Source organism: Hypanus sabinus, chromosome X1, assembly GCF_030144855.1.
Source record: "Hypanus sabinus isolate sHypSab1 chromosome X1, sHypSab1.hap1, whole genome shotgun sequence".
Lineage (NCBI taxonomy): Eukaryota > Metazoa > Chordata > Chondrichthyes > Myliobatiformes > Dasyatidae > Hypanus > Hypanus sabinus.
Window position 1 is genome coordinate 46,852,298 of NC_082738.1, and position 20,235 is coordinate 46,872,532.

A 20,235-nucleotide genomic window follows, 5' to 3' on the forward strand; every position below is an offset into this window, starting at 1 on the left:
CACCGTTTCCGGTAGCCCATTCCATGCTCTCACCATGCTCTGCATAAAAAACTTACCCCTGACATCTCCTCTGTACCTACTTCCAAGCACCTTAAAACTGTGCCCTCTCATGCTAGCCATTTCAGCCCTGGGAAAAAGCCTCTGACTATCCACACGATCAATGCCTCTCATCATCTTGTACACCTCTATCAGGTCACCTCTCATCCTCCCTTGCTCCAAGGAGAAAAGGCCAAATTCCCTCAACCTATTCTCATAAGGCATGCTCCCCAATCCAGGCAACATCCTTGTAAATCTCCTCTGCACCCTTTCTATGGTTTCCATAGCCTTCCTGTAGTAAGGCGACCAGAACTGAGCACAGTACTCCAAGTGGAGTCTGACCAGGTTCCTATATAACTGCAACATTACCTCTCGGCTCTTAAACTCAATCCCATGTTTGATGAAGGTCAATGCACCGTATGCCTTCTTAACCATAGAGTCAACCTGCTCAGCAACTTTGAATGTCCTATGGACTCAGACCCCAAGGTCCCTCTGATATAACTATGGAGGTACATTTTGGTCAAGATCTTATTAAAGAAGGAAGTAGAAACCATTTAGATAATTATATTAAAAGGGATGGACAGAAAGCACATTAGAGAGAGAGAGGAATAGAATTTCTTCAAAGTGCTAAATTCTCAAAAAAAAGTGTCCGGAATTACACAATATTTGAAAAGCAAAGAACTGCAGATGCCAAATGTCTGGAAAAAAACACGGAAAATGCTGTAAATTTTCAACAAATCAAACAGCAATGCAAGCTTTTGCTGGGATTTAATGCTTCCCAAAGTGCAGTCAATAGAGACCACGCATGCCCACCCTGGCAAATTCTGGTAAGGAGTGCCTGATATCTACATTTTCTCCAAGGACAAGGAGAAACGTACCTCCGATGACCATTATTCTTTATTAGCCTATACAGCTTCCTCTGTCACAGTTGTTGGAAGAATGTTATGTGCTCAATTTAAGATAACATCTGCTGTTCGACATGCTAAGAAGTGTGAGAAATTATAGTACATCAATATGGAACACCTCACTAAGACTGTCAAAGTCAGTTTTAGCACAATGTTGCTCAGAAAACCCAATAACATTGCTCTGGGGAACTCAGAACTGAAGTTCCCTCACAAGTATCTTTCACAAGTACTGTTCCAACAGTATTTAGATGTGTACAACATTATTTAGATGTGTAGGAAAATTTCTAGACCCACAGCTTTAATAAGTGTGAAAGGAGATAAACTTAACAAGCCTTCAGGCAGCTCTTCCCAGAATATTTTAACTGCTTGTGTTCAACATAGGCCAACGCACCATTTCAACTCAAGCCTCCGGAATGCTCTCAGGCAAACTTTCATAGCTGAATATTCAGTTAAAATTAAGCCTCATTGCCAAATGGTTTCACTTTCACTAAGGCCCTAGACACCTTGATCAACATATACAGATGCTGAAGGAACTCAGCAGGTCAGGCAGCACCTATGCAGAGGAATAAACAGTTGACGCTTCAGGCCGAGGCCCTTCACCAGAACTGGAAAGGAAAGGAGCAGAATCCAGAAAGTTTTGCGTGTTGCCCATGATTTACAGCATCAGCAGAATCTCTTGTGTCCTAGATGCTTTGCTGCTCCCGGCCCACACTTCCAGCAAGTAATAAATATTTTAGACATGGAAGTCAAAGCTCTAATGGTAAAGCTGCAGGGTTCCCAGCTTCAGGCTGGTTTCTGAATGCCAGTAGACCAAAGCACTGCTAATGAAAGTATCGTTCACAACGTTCCTTTATAACAGATTCAGCTTCACTAGGCTGCTGGTCAAAGCAATTTATTTCTATAATGTCTATTGATCAGGTCTTCTTAGGCTGATCACTACGTATCAAAATGAACGAATGAAATAACTATTCTGACTAATATGAATTAGATCAATTATTGTATGCTGTGTATATATTTTTTCTCATTTGTCAACCTAATTTACGACTGGCCATTCTAAGTCATCCATCAATATAAGCCGATGGCCCCTTCACGTCAGTGCTGAGGGGGTGAACAGCTTTAAGTTCCTCAGCATACTCATCACCGAGGATCTCATGTGGTCTGTACACACCAGCTGTGTGGTGAAAAAGGCACAACAGTGCCTCTTTCACCTCAGACAGTTGAAGAAGTTTGGTATGTGTCCCCAAATCCTAAGAAATTTCTATGAAGGCATGATTGAGCGCATCCTGACTGGCTGCGTCACTGCCTGGTATGGGAACTGTACTTCCCTCAATCACAGGACTCTGCAGAGAGTGGTGCGGACAGCCCAGCGTATCAGTAGATGTGAACTTCCCACTATTCCGGACATTTACAAAGAAAGGCCCAAAGGATCATTGGGGATCCGAGTCACCCCAATCACAAACTGTTCCAGCTGCTACCATCCGGGAAACGGTACCACAGCATAAAAGTCAGGACCAACAGGCTCTGGGACAGCTTCTTCCACCAGGCCTTCAGACTGATTAATTCATGCTGACACAACTGTATCTCTGTTACGTTGTTGTACATACTATTTATTATAAATTACTATAAATTGCACATTGCACATTCAGATGGAGATGTAACGTAAAGATTTTTACACCTCATGTATTTGAAGGATGTAAGAAATAAGGTCAATTCAATTCAGTTCAAATTGCCTGTTTATCATTAGAATAAGACAACTAATTAAACAAATGACATCGAATTCCTTCTACCTGAACACGGTCCATATCCCTCCATTCTCTGCATATTTATGTGCCTATGTAAAATCCTCTATCGTATCTGCCTCCATCTGAAACCTACCCTCCTCCTTTGAATCTTTGAAATTTCCCCTCCCTCTCACCTTAAATACATGCCCTCTATTGTTAGACATTTCAATCCTGGGGAAAAACAATATACACATATCTTCCTTCAACTGATACCTCCACAAGGTCATTTATCATTTACTTACAAAGTAAAAAAGCATTTGAGCTTCTAATCTTTCTTTATAATGCAGCTAACTGATGCTGACAAACAAGTTTATGATGGTGTTTCCATGAAGATCATATGTGCATCTTTTGTTAGAAATAACATAAGGTGATTGTTGTTGACATGTTTGTTGCTTGAACCTCTCTCTCTCTCTCTCTCTCTCTCTCTCTCCACCATCTCAGAATTCCCAATAGACTGTTTTCATCTGTTGTTTGCCATTTCACTGGTGGCAGTGAAGTGCTTCATCTCACATGGGGTATAAATCCTGTCGCAACCAGTCAGGGAGAGAGCTGGTGACAGCAAATTGGCACGGACGCAGGTTATGAAGTGCTGCCGAGCATCCCTCTGCTTCAGCAGAAGGAAGGGAGCAGTGGGAGATGGTTTAAAGAGGATGTGCATTTAAATAAAGTAAAGCCCAGAGAGGGGTCTTTCACAGGAAGATGACTCAAAGCATGTTAACATTGCAAGGAAAGGCAGTGGGGATGGTGTGTGGGTATTGCTGCAAATTTATATGATCCATTCCAAAAGTATATCCTGTAGTAATTTAGCTGGAACGATTAACAATAACTTCAGAGTAGGTCGGGGTTCTAATTACAGGGATTTTAATTTGGTTTTGGATGCCCCTTCTACCATTAATTTTAATTGCAGTGTTAACATTTCAGCAATTTTTATTACAACCCTATATACAAAATCTGGCATGCTCAAGTTCTGTTTCAGTTCATAGCTATAGTTTTAGACTGAAAGCAATGGATTTCTACAAGAACAGGAAGCTCATTATGATTATGTATGAAGTGTTTTCTTCTGCTTGTTTGTATTAACTACTTCAGCAACACATGCCACTTCCAGAAAGGATTCACATCTACAGCAGTTCTGTGTTCTTGGCCCTCTCTTCTACTTCATCAAACTGAATATTGTTGAGATAGAAGAGCAGGGATTACATCAAGAAAGACCATTCCCTGCTTCACTTAGTCAGGGCATACCATCAATTTCTCATGGGGAAAAAAAAATCAAAAAAGAGTTGATGGGTGTGTGAAAGAGTCAATAAGTTGAAGAGATACAGGAAAATATGGAGAGAGCGTGTTCCTTTGGGAGCCAAAGTAGATGCAATGGACCAAATGGCCTCTTTCTGTATATAATAAGTATAAAATAGACTATCACTTTAGGTGAGATGTCAACACCTTTGCAAGGCTATAGAGAAGATTTAGCAGAATTGTTCCAGGGATGGAGAGAGACCAGAGAAATGGAGATTGTTCTCCTAAGAACAGAGGAGATTAAGGCATTCCATATTTTAATTGAAGATGTACTGGGTTGAATGTTTGGACACAGATTTACAGAGAAATAAAACAAGTGATTTTATTTTTACACAATGAACTATTACTAACAGGGACGTACTGCGTGAAGGGTCAGTGACTTTCAAGTTCAAGTTCACATAGTCATAAATACCCAGGGTATAAGTGCCATGAAAATTATGTTTTTGCAGCAGTAGCCCAGTACATTACAAACAGGATGAACATAAATTATTTAAAATGACAGAATTTTGCATAAAATAGTGTTTTTAAAAGGGTGTTGTGCAAAAAGTTGAAAATATTTTTTAAAGGACTACGCATTTTTGAAAGAAAGAGTAAGAAGATGAGATAACTGAACGGCATTTTCAAAATCAGTATTGATATGATTGGCCAAATGAACATCTTGTGATTTATGTGATTCCATGATTTTATTTTCAGGCAAGGATTTCTTAGTTGTGGCATTGAACATAACTGGCAGAGTGTTTGTGCTCCAAATTTATAAAAGTTGGCATCATATTTTGGGAAGGATGTGTCAGTGCTGGAGAGAATACAGAGAAGGTTCACCAGGATATTGTTTGGGATGGAGTGCTTCAGTTATGAGGAGAGACTGAAGAGACTTGGTCTGTTCCCTCAGGAGTACAGAAGGTTAAGTTAGGGCCTGTTTGAGCTACAGTATGCAAAATTATAGGGCTGTAAATAGGGTGCAGAGAACTTTTCCCATAATCAGAGATGGACAAAACAAGAAGATATAGGTTTAGGATAATAGGGCAAGAGGTTCAGAGGTCATATGAGGGGAACCTTTTTCACCCAGAGTCGTGAGTACCTAGAATGCACTGCCCAAAGGAGTAGTGGAGACAGGGTCACTCACAGTATTTAAAAAGAGTCTAGATGAGCACTTGAATCACTTTTATTTGGGATTTAAGTTAGGGACTGAATGGTATGGCCAAGCACTGGGAGACTGGATTAGTGTGGATGGGTGCTCAGTGGTCAGTGTGGATGTGTTGGGCCCAATGACTAGTTTCCATGCTATATGGTTCTATAAATATCCTGTTTTCAAGCTATTTCCCATCAGCTGTCATGTCAAATCTTTGAATCCGGAATAGTACTGGTAGCGATATGGAAGGGTGCAGACCAGTTTAATGTGCCGGATGTTCTACCCGCCATCAAGGACATATATACAGAAAGGATGTAGAAAAGGACCAGTAACACCATAAACGATCCCACACAGCCTGCTCACAGACTGTCCCACTCCCATCAGGGATGAGGTTACATAACATCCCTGCCAGGACCACCAGGCATAAAAACAATTACTTTCCCCAAGCAGTAAGACTGATCAGCATCTCCACCCACTAACTCCACCACAACTATATTATTTCCTGACAGTCACCTTATGTACCCTTTATAGGCGTACAATCGATCTATGTATATAAGCCATCTAACAGTATTTATTTCAGTGGTATGTGGTCGAAAATATACTTTTACTAGACTAAAATAAAATCATGACCATTTCCAGATTATTTCTCTTCATTCTGGAAATTTTAGCAGCAGCACTTGAGCATCATTCATCAATAACATCAGTGGCCAGGCATTGCCCTTCTAGAGCAATGGTAGGCAAATCCATTCATGCTGTGCCAGGCAATGGCCAGCATTGGGGACTCTTAGAATTTGCTAATTTGGCTAACTTGCTAATTGCCTTTACAGATGATGAGATTGCTGCATATTTTCCTTTTGCTGAAGAGCATAATCTTGGCAGTGTGATTAGTGTGTGAATCAAAGCTTCTTTAGAAATGCACAATGAAGCAGATACTTGCAGAATATTTTTATGAAATGTTTGACAGAGAAACCAGTACCTGTCAATGTTCTTGAAGCACACATGACTTGGCATGCAAACACATCAAATGATACGGCAATGAATAAGGTCAAAAGGAAAGCCTGTTGTTAATTTGGATTAAAGATGGAAAATTGCAGAAATCTATGGCAGATATTTGAAAGCAGATTGGATAAAGGAAAAAGGCAGAATAATATTTCAGAGCTTCATTGTGATCTTTATATTCAACTGAACCTGTTTTTGTTGAAGGATTTGTAGCATACAACTGGCCTTTGACAAACCCGATGCAGGTTTATTCAAAGATAAATTTGAAGTACAAAATCAGTTGGAAAAGTAACAATTCTTATTATAGGTGACATTTAAAATCCACTGAGATTCAAGCTTCAAGTTTGTCATTTCCAGTACACCAGTGTAAGAAGAATGAAATAATTGTTGCTCTGGATTTGATGCAGCACAAAAAAACCCACAAAAGATAAAGAACACAAAAATAGTAATAATAAAGCACACAATAAAAATAAATAAATACTGTAGCCCCATATTTCCAAATGTTTGCATGACTTTGTTTGCACAGATTTCATCCACCTTTAAACTTTGATGTGATGCAAAGCTGGTCTACAAGTGTGGCAGTATTTGTCACACTGGTGACTCTGTTTTACAGCGACCATTCAAGCATCCCATTGTCTCCACTTTTCATATAAATGCAAATTATCACCTCATCTCGATTTCATGCTCCCTCAGTGGAATCCATGTAGTGAGTTTTCAGTCATCGTTTTGGTAGCTATGTATATTCTACCTCACACTCATATCAAACAGGCTCTAGAGACAAACTGAGTAACACAATCAAGCACCATTAAACAGTGTGCCCTAATGCCTTCCTTATTATTTTGGGGCATTTTAACCAGGTCAATTTGACAGAGGCAATAAATAATTATCGCCAGCATATCACTTGTGGAATCAGAGGAGCCAATGCACTGGACCACTGCTATACTGCCATCAAGAACACATACCTTGCCATTCCGCGTCCACGCTTTGGAAAGTCTGATCATCTGGCTGTACTTCTGCTCCCAGCGTATAGGCAGAGACTGAAGGCCACAGCACCAGTGATGAGGACCAAGAAGGCGTGGTCAAGGGAGACAGAGGAGTACTTACAGGACTGCTTTGAATTGGTGGACTGGTCGGTATTCAGGGATTCAACTTCGTCTGAATGAATACGCCACAGTTGTCAGTGATTTCATTAAAACCTGTGTGGGTAAGGGTGTGCCTGTGAGAACATACTGTACATACCTGAATCAAAAGCCGTGGATGAACCAGGAGATCTGTAATCTGCTGAGGGCTAGATCTGTGGCATTCAAGTCTGGTGACCCAAGATTATACAAGAAGGCCAGGAACTACTCACAGAGAGCTACCTCAAGAGCAAAAGAAAAATTCTGATTGGGGGTAGAGGCAGAATCAGATGCACGTCAAGTCTGGCAGGGTTTGCAGGCCATTATTTTCTACAAAGTGAAACCTAACATCATAAATGGCTCTGATGCTTCACTCCCAAGTGAGCTCTACGTCTTTTATGCATGCCTTGAAAGGGAGAATAAAACTCAGCTATGAGGACCCCTGCAGCATTCAGTAACCCTCTGATCTCTGTCTTGGAGGCCGACATCAGGCTGTCTTTCAAGAGGGTGAACCCTCGCAATACGACTGGCCCTGATGGAGTACCTGGTAGGGCTCAGAAAATCTGTGCCAACCAACTGACAGAGGTGTTCAAAGACATTTTCAGTCCCTCATTGCTATAATCAGTAAGTCCCACATACTTCAAAAGGGCAACAATCATGCCAGTGCCTAAGAAGAGCAGGGTAATCTGCCTAACAACTATCGTTCAGTAGCACTCACATCTTAGGCTAACTTAGTGCTTTGACAGGTTGGCTAGAATCGACTCTTGTCTCAGCAAGGACCTGGACCCACTGCAATTTGCCTATCACCACAATAGGTCTGCAGCAAACACAATCTTATTGGCTCTTTATTTGGCCCTGAATCACCTGGACAATACCAGCACTTAGGTCAGGATGTTAAATATGACTACAGCTCTGCATTTAACACAATAATTCCTACAGGCCTGATCAAAATGCCTAAAACCTGGGCCTCTGTACCTCCCTCTGCAACTGGATCCTCTATTTCCTCACAGAAGACCACAGTCTGTGTGGACTGGAAATAGCATCTCCACTTTGCTGATAATCAATCTGGTGTGCTCAAGGGTATGTGCTTAGCCCACTGCTCTACTCTCTCTACACCTGGATAGGCACAGCTTAAAATGCCATCTATAAATTTGCTGATGACACAACTAAAGTTGTCAGAAATTCAGATGGCGATGAGAAGATATACAGGAGTGAGGTAGATCAATTGAGTGAGTGGTGCCGCAGAAACAACCTTACACTTGACGTCAATAAGACCAAAGAATTGATTGTGGACTTCAGAAAGAGTAAGATAAGGGCACACACACCAGTCCTCATTGGGTGATCAGTTGTGGCAAGAGTGAGCAATTTCAAGTCCCTGGGTGTCAACATCTCTGAGGATCTATCCTGGGTCCAGCACAACTGCGGCTATATTTCATTTGGTGTTTGAGGAGATTTGGTATGTCACCAAAGACACTTGAAATTTCTGAAGATGTACCATGGAGAGCATCACTATCTGGTATGGGGAGAGGGGAGACTGCACAGGATTGAAATAAGCTGCAGAAAGGTGTGAACTCAGCTCCATTATGGGCACTAGCCTCCTTAGCATCCAGGACATCTTCAAGATTTCTGAATGGACATTGAACCCGTGAACACTGCCTCACTACTATTTTTTTCTCTCTTTTTGCACTATTAGTTTAATTTAACTTTTTTAAAGTATATACTCCCTGTAATTTACAGTTTTTATTATTCTGTACTGCTGCCACATAACAACAAATTTCACAACATATGCCAGTGATACTAAATCTGATTCTGAACATTGTTGGACATTTGTGCCCGGATATATAGAATCTATTTTGAACCCATAACTTTCTCACACAGAGGCAAGACTGATTTATCATTTAATCTGCAGCATAGAATGGGTATTGCTATCAAGGAGGGAAAATTTCTCCTCAGGACCCTCCCTCAGGTTGGGAACCTACGTATAATACAGGAGATGTGTTAATTAGGGGATGTCTTGCATTGGTATTGCTTGATAAAGGATCAAATATTGGCAGTGTTGAATATATATTACTCCTCGTGTTTGTATCAAAATGTAAATGTGAATAAACAGAGAAGCAATCTCACTTAACTGCTTTTCCTCTGCATTATTTTCTTATTTTCCTGCTTCATGTATTTACCTAATTCCATCCAAACTTTAGTGATTGAATTGATTTAAGTCGACTTTGGTAATGCATGAAAGGATTTCTTCTAATCCCCTCATTATGCTTCTTATACTAATGCTAAACTGTTACTGATTCAGCAGCCATGGGTAATCACCTGGGCAATGTTTGTTCTCACACACCTGCTCACCATTTAGGATTCTCCAGCTGAAATTTTTAAGGTTCTAGTTAATATAGTCTAAGTGTCTATATATTTGCAATTCATAAAATGTATGAGCCAAATTCTGGGTATCTTTTATCAACTTAAATCCTGTATTTATTCTGTATGTACGATTGCTATGATGATTGGTGAAGATGAAAGCAGAATTTATCATATTTTGTCATGTTGTGAACTTTCCTATGCTAAACAGAAACTTTAATTTTATAATAGACAATAGACAATAGGTGCAGAAGTAGACCATTCGGCCCTTCGAGCTTGCACCACCACTTTGAGATCATGGCTGATCAACTACTATCAATACCCGGTTCCTGCCTTCTCCCCATATCCCTTGATTCCCCTATCCATAAGATACCTATCTAGCTCCTTCTTGAAAGCATCCAGAGAATTGGCCTCCACCGCCTTCCGAGGCAGTGCATTCCAGACCCCCACAACTCTCTGGGAGAAGAAGTTTTTCCTTAACTCTGTCCTAAATGACCTACCCCTTATTCTCAAAACCATGCCCTCTGGTACTGGACTCTCCCAGCATCTGGAACATATTTCCTGCCTCTATCTTGTCCAATTCCTTAATAATCTTATATGTTTCAATCAGATCCCCTCTCAATCTCCTTAATTCCAGCGTGTACAAGCCCAGTCTCTCTAACCTCTCTGCGTAAGACAGTCCAGACATCCCAGGAATTAACCTTGTGAATCTACGCTGCACTTCCTCTACAGCCAGGATGTCCTTCCTTCACCCTGGAGACCAAAACTGTACACAATACTCCAGGTGTGGTCTCACCAGGGCTCTGTACAAATGCAAGAGCATTAGTCACCACCTGCCATTCCGAGAAACACCCATTCACCGCTACCCTTTGCTTTCTATCTGCCAACCAGTTTTCTATCCATGTCAATGTCTTCCCCAATGCCCTGTGCTTTGATTTTACCCACCAATCTCCTATGTGGGACCTTATCAAATGCCTCCTGAAAATCGAGGTACACTACATCCATTGGATCTCCCCCATCTAACTTCCTGGTTACAGCCTCGAAAAACTCCAACAGATTAGTCAAGCATGATTTACCCTTGGTAAATCCATGCTGGCTTGGCCCAATCCTATCACTGCTATCTAGATATGCCACTATTTCATCCTTAATAATGGACTCTAGCATCTTCCCCACCACTGATGTCAGGCTGACAGGTCGATAGTTCTCTGTTTTCTCCCTCCCTCCTTTCTTAAAAAGTGGGATAACATTAGCCATTCTCTAATCCTCAGGAACTGATCCTGAATCTGAGGAACATTGGAAAATGATTACCAATGCATCCGCAATTTCCAGAGCCACCTCCTTTAGTACCCTAGGATGCAGACCATCTGGACTTGGGGATTTGTCAGCCTTCAGTCCCATCAGTCGTCTCATCACTATTTCCTTCCTAATGTCAATCTGTTTCATTTCCTCTGTTACCCTATGTCCTTGGCCCATCCAAACATTTGGGAGATTGCTTGTGTCTTCCTTAGTGAAAACAGTTCTAAAGTACTCATTAAATTCTTCTGCCATTTCTCTGTTTCCCATAACAATTTCACCCAATTCATTCTTCAAGGGCCCAACATTGTTCTGAACTATCTTCTTTCTCTTCACATAGCTAAAAAAGCTTTTGCTATCTTCCTTTATATTCCTGGTTAGCTTGCGTTCGTACCTCATTTTTTCTCCCCGTATTGCCTTTTTAGTTAAGTTCTGTTGTTCCTTAAAAACTTCCCAATCATCTGTCCTCCCACTCACCTTAGCTCTGTCATACTTCCTTTTATTTAATGCTATGCAATCTCTGACTTCCTTTGTCAACCACTGTGGCCCCTTTCCCCCCTTTGAATCCTTCCTTCTCCGGGGGATGAACTGATTTTGCACCTTGTGCATTATTCCCAAGAATACCTGCCATTGCTGTAATGAGATCAACGATGAGACAGCTTCAGTCACTTAGGTTTAACTATGACAATTTTCTTGACTTCATGATTTTTTTCAACTATTTTTGTAATTCCAATCTATCTAGAAAATTTTAAAAGCTTTCTGTTATTTTGCTCTGCAGGAATGACATGCCAAGCAAGGACCTCATACACAGAAGACGAAGTTCTTTGGGGCCATAGGTTTCTTCCAGTTATGTCGCTGGAAGAAGGCTTTTTCCGTGTGGACTATTCCCAGTTCCACTCCACATTTGAAGTCCCCACTTCTCCATACAGTGTAAAGGAACAGGATGAGAAGTTGTCACTTACCTCACTCTGCGCCACTCCTTCCATCGGCAACAGCAAAAACAGAAAGGAAAGAATCTTCTCCCTGGATTGCATCGATACCCCAGAGGAAAAGGGCAGCAAACTGCCAGCCAAGCTTCAGAAAATGAGCACCTGCAAGGATGAGCTGCAGAAGAAAGTTCTCAGAATGAATGCAGATATAGGAGAAAAAACCTGCAGCACTGGGGACCTCCCTTTAAAAGTGCAGCGGATAAGTTCAATTGCCAACAATTCCTGTGCTGAGGAAAGACTCCCTCTGAAGGCCTTCAATGCCAATTCTGAATCCATCACTCAGTCAACAGGGGATCTGCCACAGAGGGCATATGGCCTGCAACCTACCGGTTCACGAATGGAGGACAATTTACCCGCCAAACTGAGAAAAATGAATTCTGATCGCCTCATTTAGAAGTGTAACCTTTTCTGAAGGTGATCTGTAAAATATCTGAGACTTAAGACTCTAACTGAAGTGGATTGAGCTGCTTTAGCGTTATATACACTTAGTTGCAGCTGATTTTGCTTGCAAAATCACGTGATTACAATGTTTTAAGTTGAAGGAAAAATATGAGCTTGTGTTTTGTTCATGCTTCAGAGCCAAAATACTAACTAAGAGGATCCATCGTCTTTCTAGAGCAGCCCAATCGAGTTTTAACCAAGGTTAGAGTCTTGAGTAAAGCTATTCAGTAGAGTTGATCTAGTGAATTCATTAATGAAAGTATCATCTGTCATCAATCTGAGTCACACTGATGCAGAGGGTCCTAGGATTGATGTTTAACCTATGCCAAGTTAGCCTATCTCAACTGCCTGAGAGTCAAAGCTTAAAAATGACTTTAGCATCCCATTGCTAGGGAGAAAAGTCAATTTGATCTTCATTTTGAGTTGTAACCTCCAGTTTTTCATGTATTGTTCTTACTGTCGACTAGGTTCAATGTTCTTTGTGATCTGTGGTAAAACGAAAAGGTCTTTAAAACCCATATTACTGTTGTAATTTAACCATAACAAACCAGCAGCACATTGTGCCCTACCCAGAGCTATTTTCTCTAAGCTGATCAACTAATTGAAACATAATTGACAAAACAAATAGATAAGCAAAAGTAAGACATGAACATCCATCATTGCTTATGTTATGAAGGCTAGACCAAATCTTTAAAGAATCCAATAAGAATATTCAGGAAGTTTCTGGTTGCCTATCTTTAGGGAGAATGTCACTTTCCTCTGAGAAAATGCTGGATAGATTTATCACAATGGTGTCATGAGAGCGGAGAATGTGGGGTTGCTTTCCTTAGAACAGAGAAGGCTAAAAGAGTGCCTGTTTGAATTTTTCAAAATCATACAGGATGTTATTGGATAATGTAAAGATAAATATTCCAGTCATACCAGGCTTGGTAAATGGAAGACACAAATCTAAACTAACTGGCAATGAACCAAAGGTTCAAAGTTTAGAGGTTCTTTTTATTATCAAAGTATGCATGTACATACCAACTCTGAAATTCGTCTTCTCCAAATAGCCATGAAATACAGAAAAAAACACGGGAGTTGTTGAAAAAAAGACATCAACACCCCCTCCCCCGCACGAAAAGGAAAAAGAAACAAAACTCACAAATCACAACCCCCCCACCCTCTCCCTCACACAAAAATCTAGCAGACTGCCAACACGGTAAAAAGCAGTTGGAACACCAAACCAAACCCCTCCTTCACACAAAAAACCAATAGATCACCCACCCAGAAGACTGCAGCCAAAATATCAAAAACCCCAAACACCCAACCCCCTCACAAAAAACAGCAATAGTATCAAATCCCCATCCTCCTCCCCCGCAAAAAGAGCAGCCCCTCCAGCAGCAAACCCCAACCCTTTCTCCCACACAAACACCAACAAGAACATTAGGCCCCAAATCCCCTATTGCTCCCTAGCACAAAAATCAACACATCACCCACCCAGAATCCCAAGCTGCCAATCAGCAACAACAAAGAAAACACAGAAAACTGAACAAAAGCAATATAAACTGCAGTCCAACAATCACATAAATCTCAGAAATTCAAAAACATCCTCCTGCCAGAAATGAGGAGAGCAGTCATTCAAACTCAGTCCTTCTGCAAAGAGCGACTGTCACACAGCTGATCTGCAGCCTTCAAACACCTCCTACCCATAGCGAACCCATGGAGAGTGACCGCTGATCTCCTCTGCATTCACCTCGATGCTTCAGTCTTCTTCGACACTTCAAAATGGAGCCAATACTGGCCTTGGTCTCTGGTCTTCTGCACAAGGCTGTCTGTGCCCATGATCCTATCCAAGGACAGCAGATCACTTGATCAAGCTCCAAAATGCATGTCACAGGCTCCAACAGTCTCCAAAACACCATCATACAAAAAGAGCAAGCAGAAGGCATATAAAAAGTGAAATAATTGAAAAGATTGGCTATCTGTAAGACGTCGCCAGAGGAATTGTTGTATGCTGGTGCTATCTTGACCAGAAACCAGCGATGACTTACGGAAAACATTTTTCTTAATGTGTTGCTTTTTTCTCACTCCAAGGAATGTGATGCCAGAAAGAGCTGAACAGGCAGATTTAATTATAATTTTGAAAGAAGAATTGGAGAAAGGACACAAGCTAGGGCTTAGTATAGGAGATAATGAGGTTGCATTGAGATGAATGGCTCTATTGATACTCATAAATTTGACAAGTGATCCAAAAAGGGGTGGCTCTGCTGTAGCCCGAGCAAATTACAGGGCAGAATTCACTAAAGAGATTTTTCCATCCAGGGTAGCCAAGTTAACCAATGGCAGCTCCACTGAGTTGTAAATCAATATTGTAAGAGAGAAAAATAAAATATTTTTAAAGGTCTTTACTGAAATGAAAACAAATCCATAGTTATAAAATGCAAGAGTTTGCATTAGTTTTGCTGTATTAATTTGAAACTGAATCCATATTGGTTTCATTCTGCAATCTTTCAATGGGGTTGATTGTACCTGTGGCATTTCCATCAATGAAAAGCAAAAAAAAATGAAGACAAAGCAAAGCTGTCCACCAGTTTGTAGTGGCCTAGAATATGCTTACTTAAATTAAATTGGACTTGTAACCATATGAAGCCCTGTGCAGCAAAATTGACCAGTGTGTATGTGAAGGAATTAATGGTCATTCAAGTTCAGCTTCAGTCATTTGTTATAATGCTCCTGATTTTACTAGTGACAGAACCTACTGGTAACTATTCCTCATGTAAGGCACAATATGGAAAGCGCTTACAATGTATGATAACGCTTGATGTAGTCATAGAATCTTACAACACAGAAACAGGCCCATTGGCCTAACATGACTATGCTGTCTGTTGAACCTATCTGGACCAATCCCATTTATCCACAATAGGTCTACAGCTATCTATGCCTCAGTACGTGCCTCATGTACTTACCCAAATGTTTCTTAAGGAGTTTGAAAGTATCTGCCTCCACCACCTCTTCAGGCAGCACATTCCACTTTCTAATCAGAAAGTAGAATAACATTTCTAAATAATAACTTTTATTATTATTGTTGTTGTTATTATTATTATTATCATCATCATCATTATTATTAACAGCGGTATATGTTGTGAAATATGTTGTTCTGTGGCAGCAGTACAGTGCAAGACAAAAAATTACTGTAAGTTATTATAAAATATATAAATAAATAGTGCAAAAGAGGAATATTTAGGGAGTGTTGATGAATCATTCAGAAATCTGATGGTGAAGTGGAAGAAGCTGTTCTTAAAACATTGAGTGTTGATCTTCAGGCTCCTGTACCTCCTCCCTCATGGCAGTAATGAGAAATGATGGAGGTTATGAGAACAGGAGAGTTCAAATAGATTGAATTGTTCACCCAAAACTGGGAAAATAAAGCCATCTCATCTGGAACAAGATATGATCCATTGAAAGTGTCTTGTCAGTGGAAGATATTTCATGAGGAGAATTGAATGGCGGAGTGGAGATACGTCTCCACCAAAGGAGGTGTAAGGCACTCCTTCCCTCTGCTACCCTGCAGGTCACCCTTAGGCAGGGTGTAGCACCTGCTTAGACCCCCCCACCCCCTAATCAGGGTCATGTGAAGCCATTGGATAGGTGGTGGATGGTCATATGAACAACTGGAGCACATCACGTCCTGGTTATGTGACAACTGATGCCAGGCAGACGATCTATGAACAGTATTGACAATAGCCAGGGCTTCCCATCTTGTAAAGACACTGTCTAGAAGAAGGCAATGCCAAACAACTTCTGTAGAAAAAAATTGTCAAGAACAATCATGGTCATGAACAGATGGAAGACCATAATCACCCACGTCATACAACACAGCACATAATGAGCAGTCACCCCCATGAAAGAATACAAAATGAAGAAAGGCATTGACTTGAGACTAAAAAGAAAACCTGTGGAGACATAGGCATGGCTCTCACTAAATACATTGTGTTTGTCTTCAAAAAGAAAGAGCAATGCAAATATTTAAAGAGGTCAATAAACAGAATAAATGTGGACAGAGGGGGAATACTAAGAGTTTAATGTCTTTAAAAGTACATAATTCCAGGCCCAGATATAATGTTAAGAGAAGCAAAGAAGAACGATATGACTATCATTTTTCAATCCTCTCTGAGGCCAGCTGTGAAGTTGCATAATATTAATGTAGTACCATCATTTAAAAAAATAAGAAAATGTTTGCTATTAGAAACATAGAAAACCTACAGCACAATACAGGCCTTTCAACCCACAAAGTTGTGCCGAACATGTCCTTACCTTAGAAATTACTTAGAAATAGCCCTCTATTTTTCTGAGCTCCATGTACCTGTCCAGGAGTCTCTTAAAAGACACTATCATATCTGCCTCCACCACTGCCACTGGCACCGGCAGCCCATTCCATGCACTCACCACGCTCTGCGTAAAAAAACTTACCCCTGACATCTCTGTACGTGCTTCCAAGCACCTTAAAACTGTGCCCTCTCGTGCTAGCCATTTCAGCCCTGGGAAAAAGCCTCTGACTATCCACATGATCAATGCCTCTCGTCATCTTATACACCTCTATCAGGTCACCTCTCATCCTCCGTTGCTCCAAGGAGAAAAGACCGAGTTCACTTAATCTATTCTCATAAGGCATGTTCCCCAATCCAGGCAACATCCTTGTAAATCTCCTCTGCACACTAACACAATCAGCCTAATATTATTTGTGGGTAAAATGTTTCAAAATGTGGAAAGGAAAACATTCAAGTTCAAGTTCAAGTGTAAGTTTATTGTCATTTCATCTGTATACAGAATATGTACACCACCAAACAAAACAATATTCCTCTAGACCAAGGTGCACAACATAGTACATACAACTCACACACAACACATAAAGTAATATTACCACAAATAAATTAACAAATAATAAGGTGCATTTACAACACAAGTTAAAAAAGTAAAGAGTGTAACACTACTGGTGCTTCATTGGTATTGAGACCTAGGTGGTGGTGGTAGTTCAGTAGCTATTTCCCATTATAACAGTTCTTGTGCTATTGTTACAGTACCTCCTACCTGATGGTAGGGGGTCAAAGAGATTGTTAGATGGACGGGAAGACACATTGACAATGCTAAATATCTTGAATGTGCAGTGCTCTGGTAAATATCTCGGATGACATCATTGTTTAGGTAGGCATAGATTGACCATGAATGTCAGCATGGATTTGGTGAAGGAAGGTCATGTCTAACTAATGAATTATTGATCGAGAAGGTAACAAAGAGTTGAATATTGTGCTGTTGATGTAATCTACAAGGGTTTTAGTATGGTTTTGCTAAGATCCCATATGATAAATTAGTCAGAAAACTAAAATCCCGTGGGATCCTTGGAATGCTGGATACAAAATTGTTTCAGAAATTGGTAGAGGTTGAGGGTTGTTTAAATGACTAGAAGATTTTTGCAATATTTTCTGAATTGTTTACTGCCAGATTGCATCCATTCTGTCATATGTATCAATGGTCTAGTTTTGAATGCAGATTCAAGATGATCAAATTTCTGCCAAGGCTGATGATGGGGAAATAAGTTGTACAATGCAGCAAGGTATCAATGGATTGGTCAGTGGGATGAAATGTGATGTATGACTTCAAACTGGGAAGGTACGAGATAATACACATAACTGATAGTATATCAAGATGTTCAGGCAAACATAGAGGCTTTGGAAAATGTGTTCATTGATTCCAGAAGGTTACTGGAGAGGTAAAAAGTGTAATTAGTAAAACTCAGGAGAGTTTTGTTTGCTTAAACTGAAATTTTAAGAGCACGGAAGTCATATAGGAACTATGGACTGAGGAATATTTTGGTTATTATATTCGGGATGTTAGCACCAAAGAGAGTGCAGAGAATAGTTGTGAAGGTGTAACAAATGTTATGAGGGTAGATTAGACAGGCTGGGCTTGCTATCCATGGAAACTTAGACACTAGGTTTAGATCTAGTAAACAAAAGCGCAGTGGTGGAGTGGAAAGAAGGGACTTCATACCATCAGCAGTGAGAATTATTAGAGTAGAGTGTATATTAGTATAATTAATAACTGATAGAATTTGAGGTATATTATTTTCACTCCAGAAGTGTGAGAAGTGGGGAATTCAGTGCCTGTAAGGTGACAAAGGCAGAATTCCTCACCATAATCGAAAAGTATTATGAGTTTTCATCTGTATGGCTGAGGACCAAGAGCTGGCATGTGGGTTTGGCTCATTATCTCTTTGTCAGACTACTGTGGACATGATTAGCCAATACAATGCCACACATTTCTGTGCTCCTAATGCTCCTCCCATATTGAAGACCCAATGTTTGTATCAAACATACTGTTCATAAAAACTGCATTAAAACTTCATCAGTGCTTACCTCAGAAGAAAATATATTACTGTTAATGAGTATAACCCTTCAAAGCAGAGCTTTGTATATTTTGCTACAATCAATATCTGATTAAATTGCCATTGATATCAATATAAAATCACTGGACAACACACAGACTCAAATCCTATTTCTTTCAATTTGACTGTAACTGTTATACTTTGTCCTCTTCAGTTTATCCCTTTCCCTTTTACCAGTACCTCTCACTTCTTTTTTATCCTGTTTTTTTAAAAGTTTTCCTGTCGTGTCCTTCAACATTTGTTTCTTTCCTTCTACATTTATTTCTTTCTTTTCCCTCTTTCATCTTCCCACTTGTACCTTTCCTTTACTAAACTGCAGGAAACTAAGTGGTGGAAGCAGCGAGAGTCGGTCAGCAGCAACAGAAGTGAGGTCACTTTGTTGGCCCACTCTAATTGCCGCTCCTTCCTACTCCAAAGCTTGGCTTATAATGGAAAGGGAGAAGAGGAGAACCCCTTAATAACAACAAAAAATAATTTCTGAATAAGGTAAAGATGGAAACTGTGAAACTATCTTTGATAGTTTAATATATTCAATGCAAAAATCCTTCAATATAACACCTTGCTGATAGTTTTGATCTGGAGAAGATGCTTACTCTTGTGGAAGAAACTAAATCCAAATACATGCATCGTTATTTATTAACTTAGAGATACAGCGTGGACCAGGCCCTTCCGACCTAACAAGCTGCACCGCCCAGCAGCACACCTACTTAACACTAGCCTAATCACAGGAGAACTTATAATGGCCAATTAACCTACTAACTGGTGTGTCTTTGGAATGTGGGAGGAAACCAGAGCACCTGGAGCAAACCCACTCACTCACGGGAAGAATGTGCAAGCTTTCTTAAAGAGCACGCCGGAATTGAACTCCAAACTCTGATGCCCCGAGCTGTAATAGTGCCGTGCTAATCACTACCCTACTGTTGCAGCCAAATAAGTCAATTTAACATGAAGAAAAGCTTTTCTCTCAGAGAATCATGAATTTTTGGACCTTGCTTCCTCAAGGAGAGTTAGAAGCAGAGGATTTGAAACTTTTTAAGGGTAAAATTGATTGATCCTTGATAACAAAGGGGATGCAAGGTTAACAAAAATAAATGTGGACATGGAGTTGAAGTTACAATTGGAGGAGCCACATTCTTATTAAATGATGGAGCAATGTCAAGGGACTGAGCGAGTTCCTCCTGCAGCTGGAAATACCGGACTCCATCCAAATATAAAGAAATAAGTGGGTGATTGGCCTGGAGTCAGTGGGGTTCTGCAGTGATTAATGTGGGTATCAAGGGTCTGAACTGATCCAGAGCAACAGGGCAACTTGCTGGAGGAAAACAGTGGGTCAAGCAGCATCTCTGGGGGGGGGGGGGGAGTGGGGGGGGGGAATGCATCATTGAAATATGGGGTTAAAACCTTGCATCAGTTAACCAAGTCTGCATAAGGGCATTGGTTGGGAGCTGGCTATCTGGGCTTCCATTAAGATC

The 20,235-nt window shown here is 40.5% G+C and overlaps 1 protein-coding gene across 1 annotated transcript in view; it reads left to right on the forward strand.

The window, feature by feature from the left end:
• kcnj19a (potassium inwardly rectifying channel subfamily J member 19a) overlaps positions 1–12,292 on the forward strand; it is a 66,927-nt gene extending 54,635 nt beyond the window's left edge. Inside the window, exon 3 of the mRNA XM_059955643.1 lies at positions 11,688–12,292. Within this exon, the coding sequence (XP_059811626.1) occupies positions 11,688–12,292 (605 nt within the window). The remainder of the gene's footprint in view (positions 1–11,687) is intronic.
• The last annotated feature ends 7,943 nt before the right edge of the window (positions 12,293–20,235 follow it).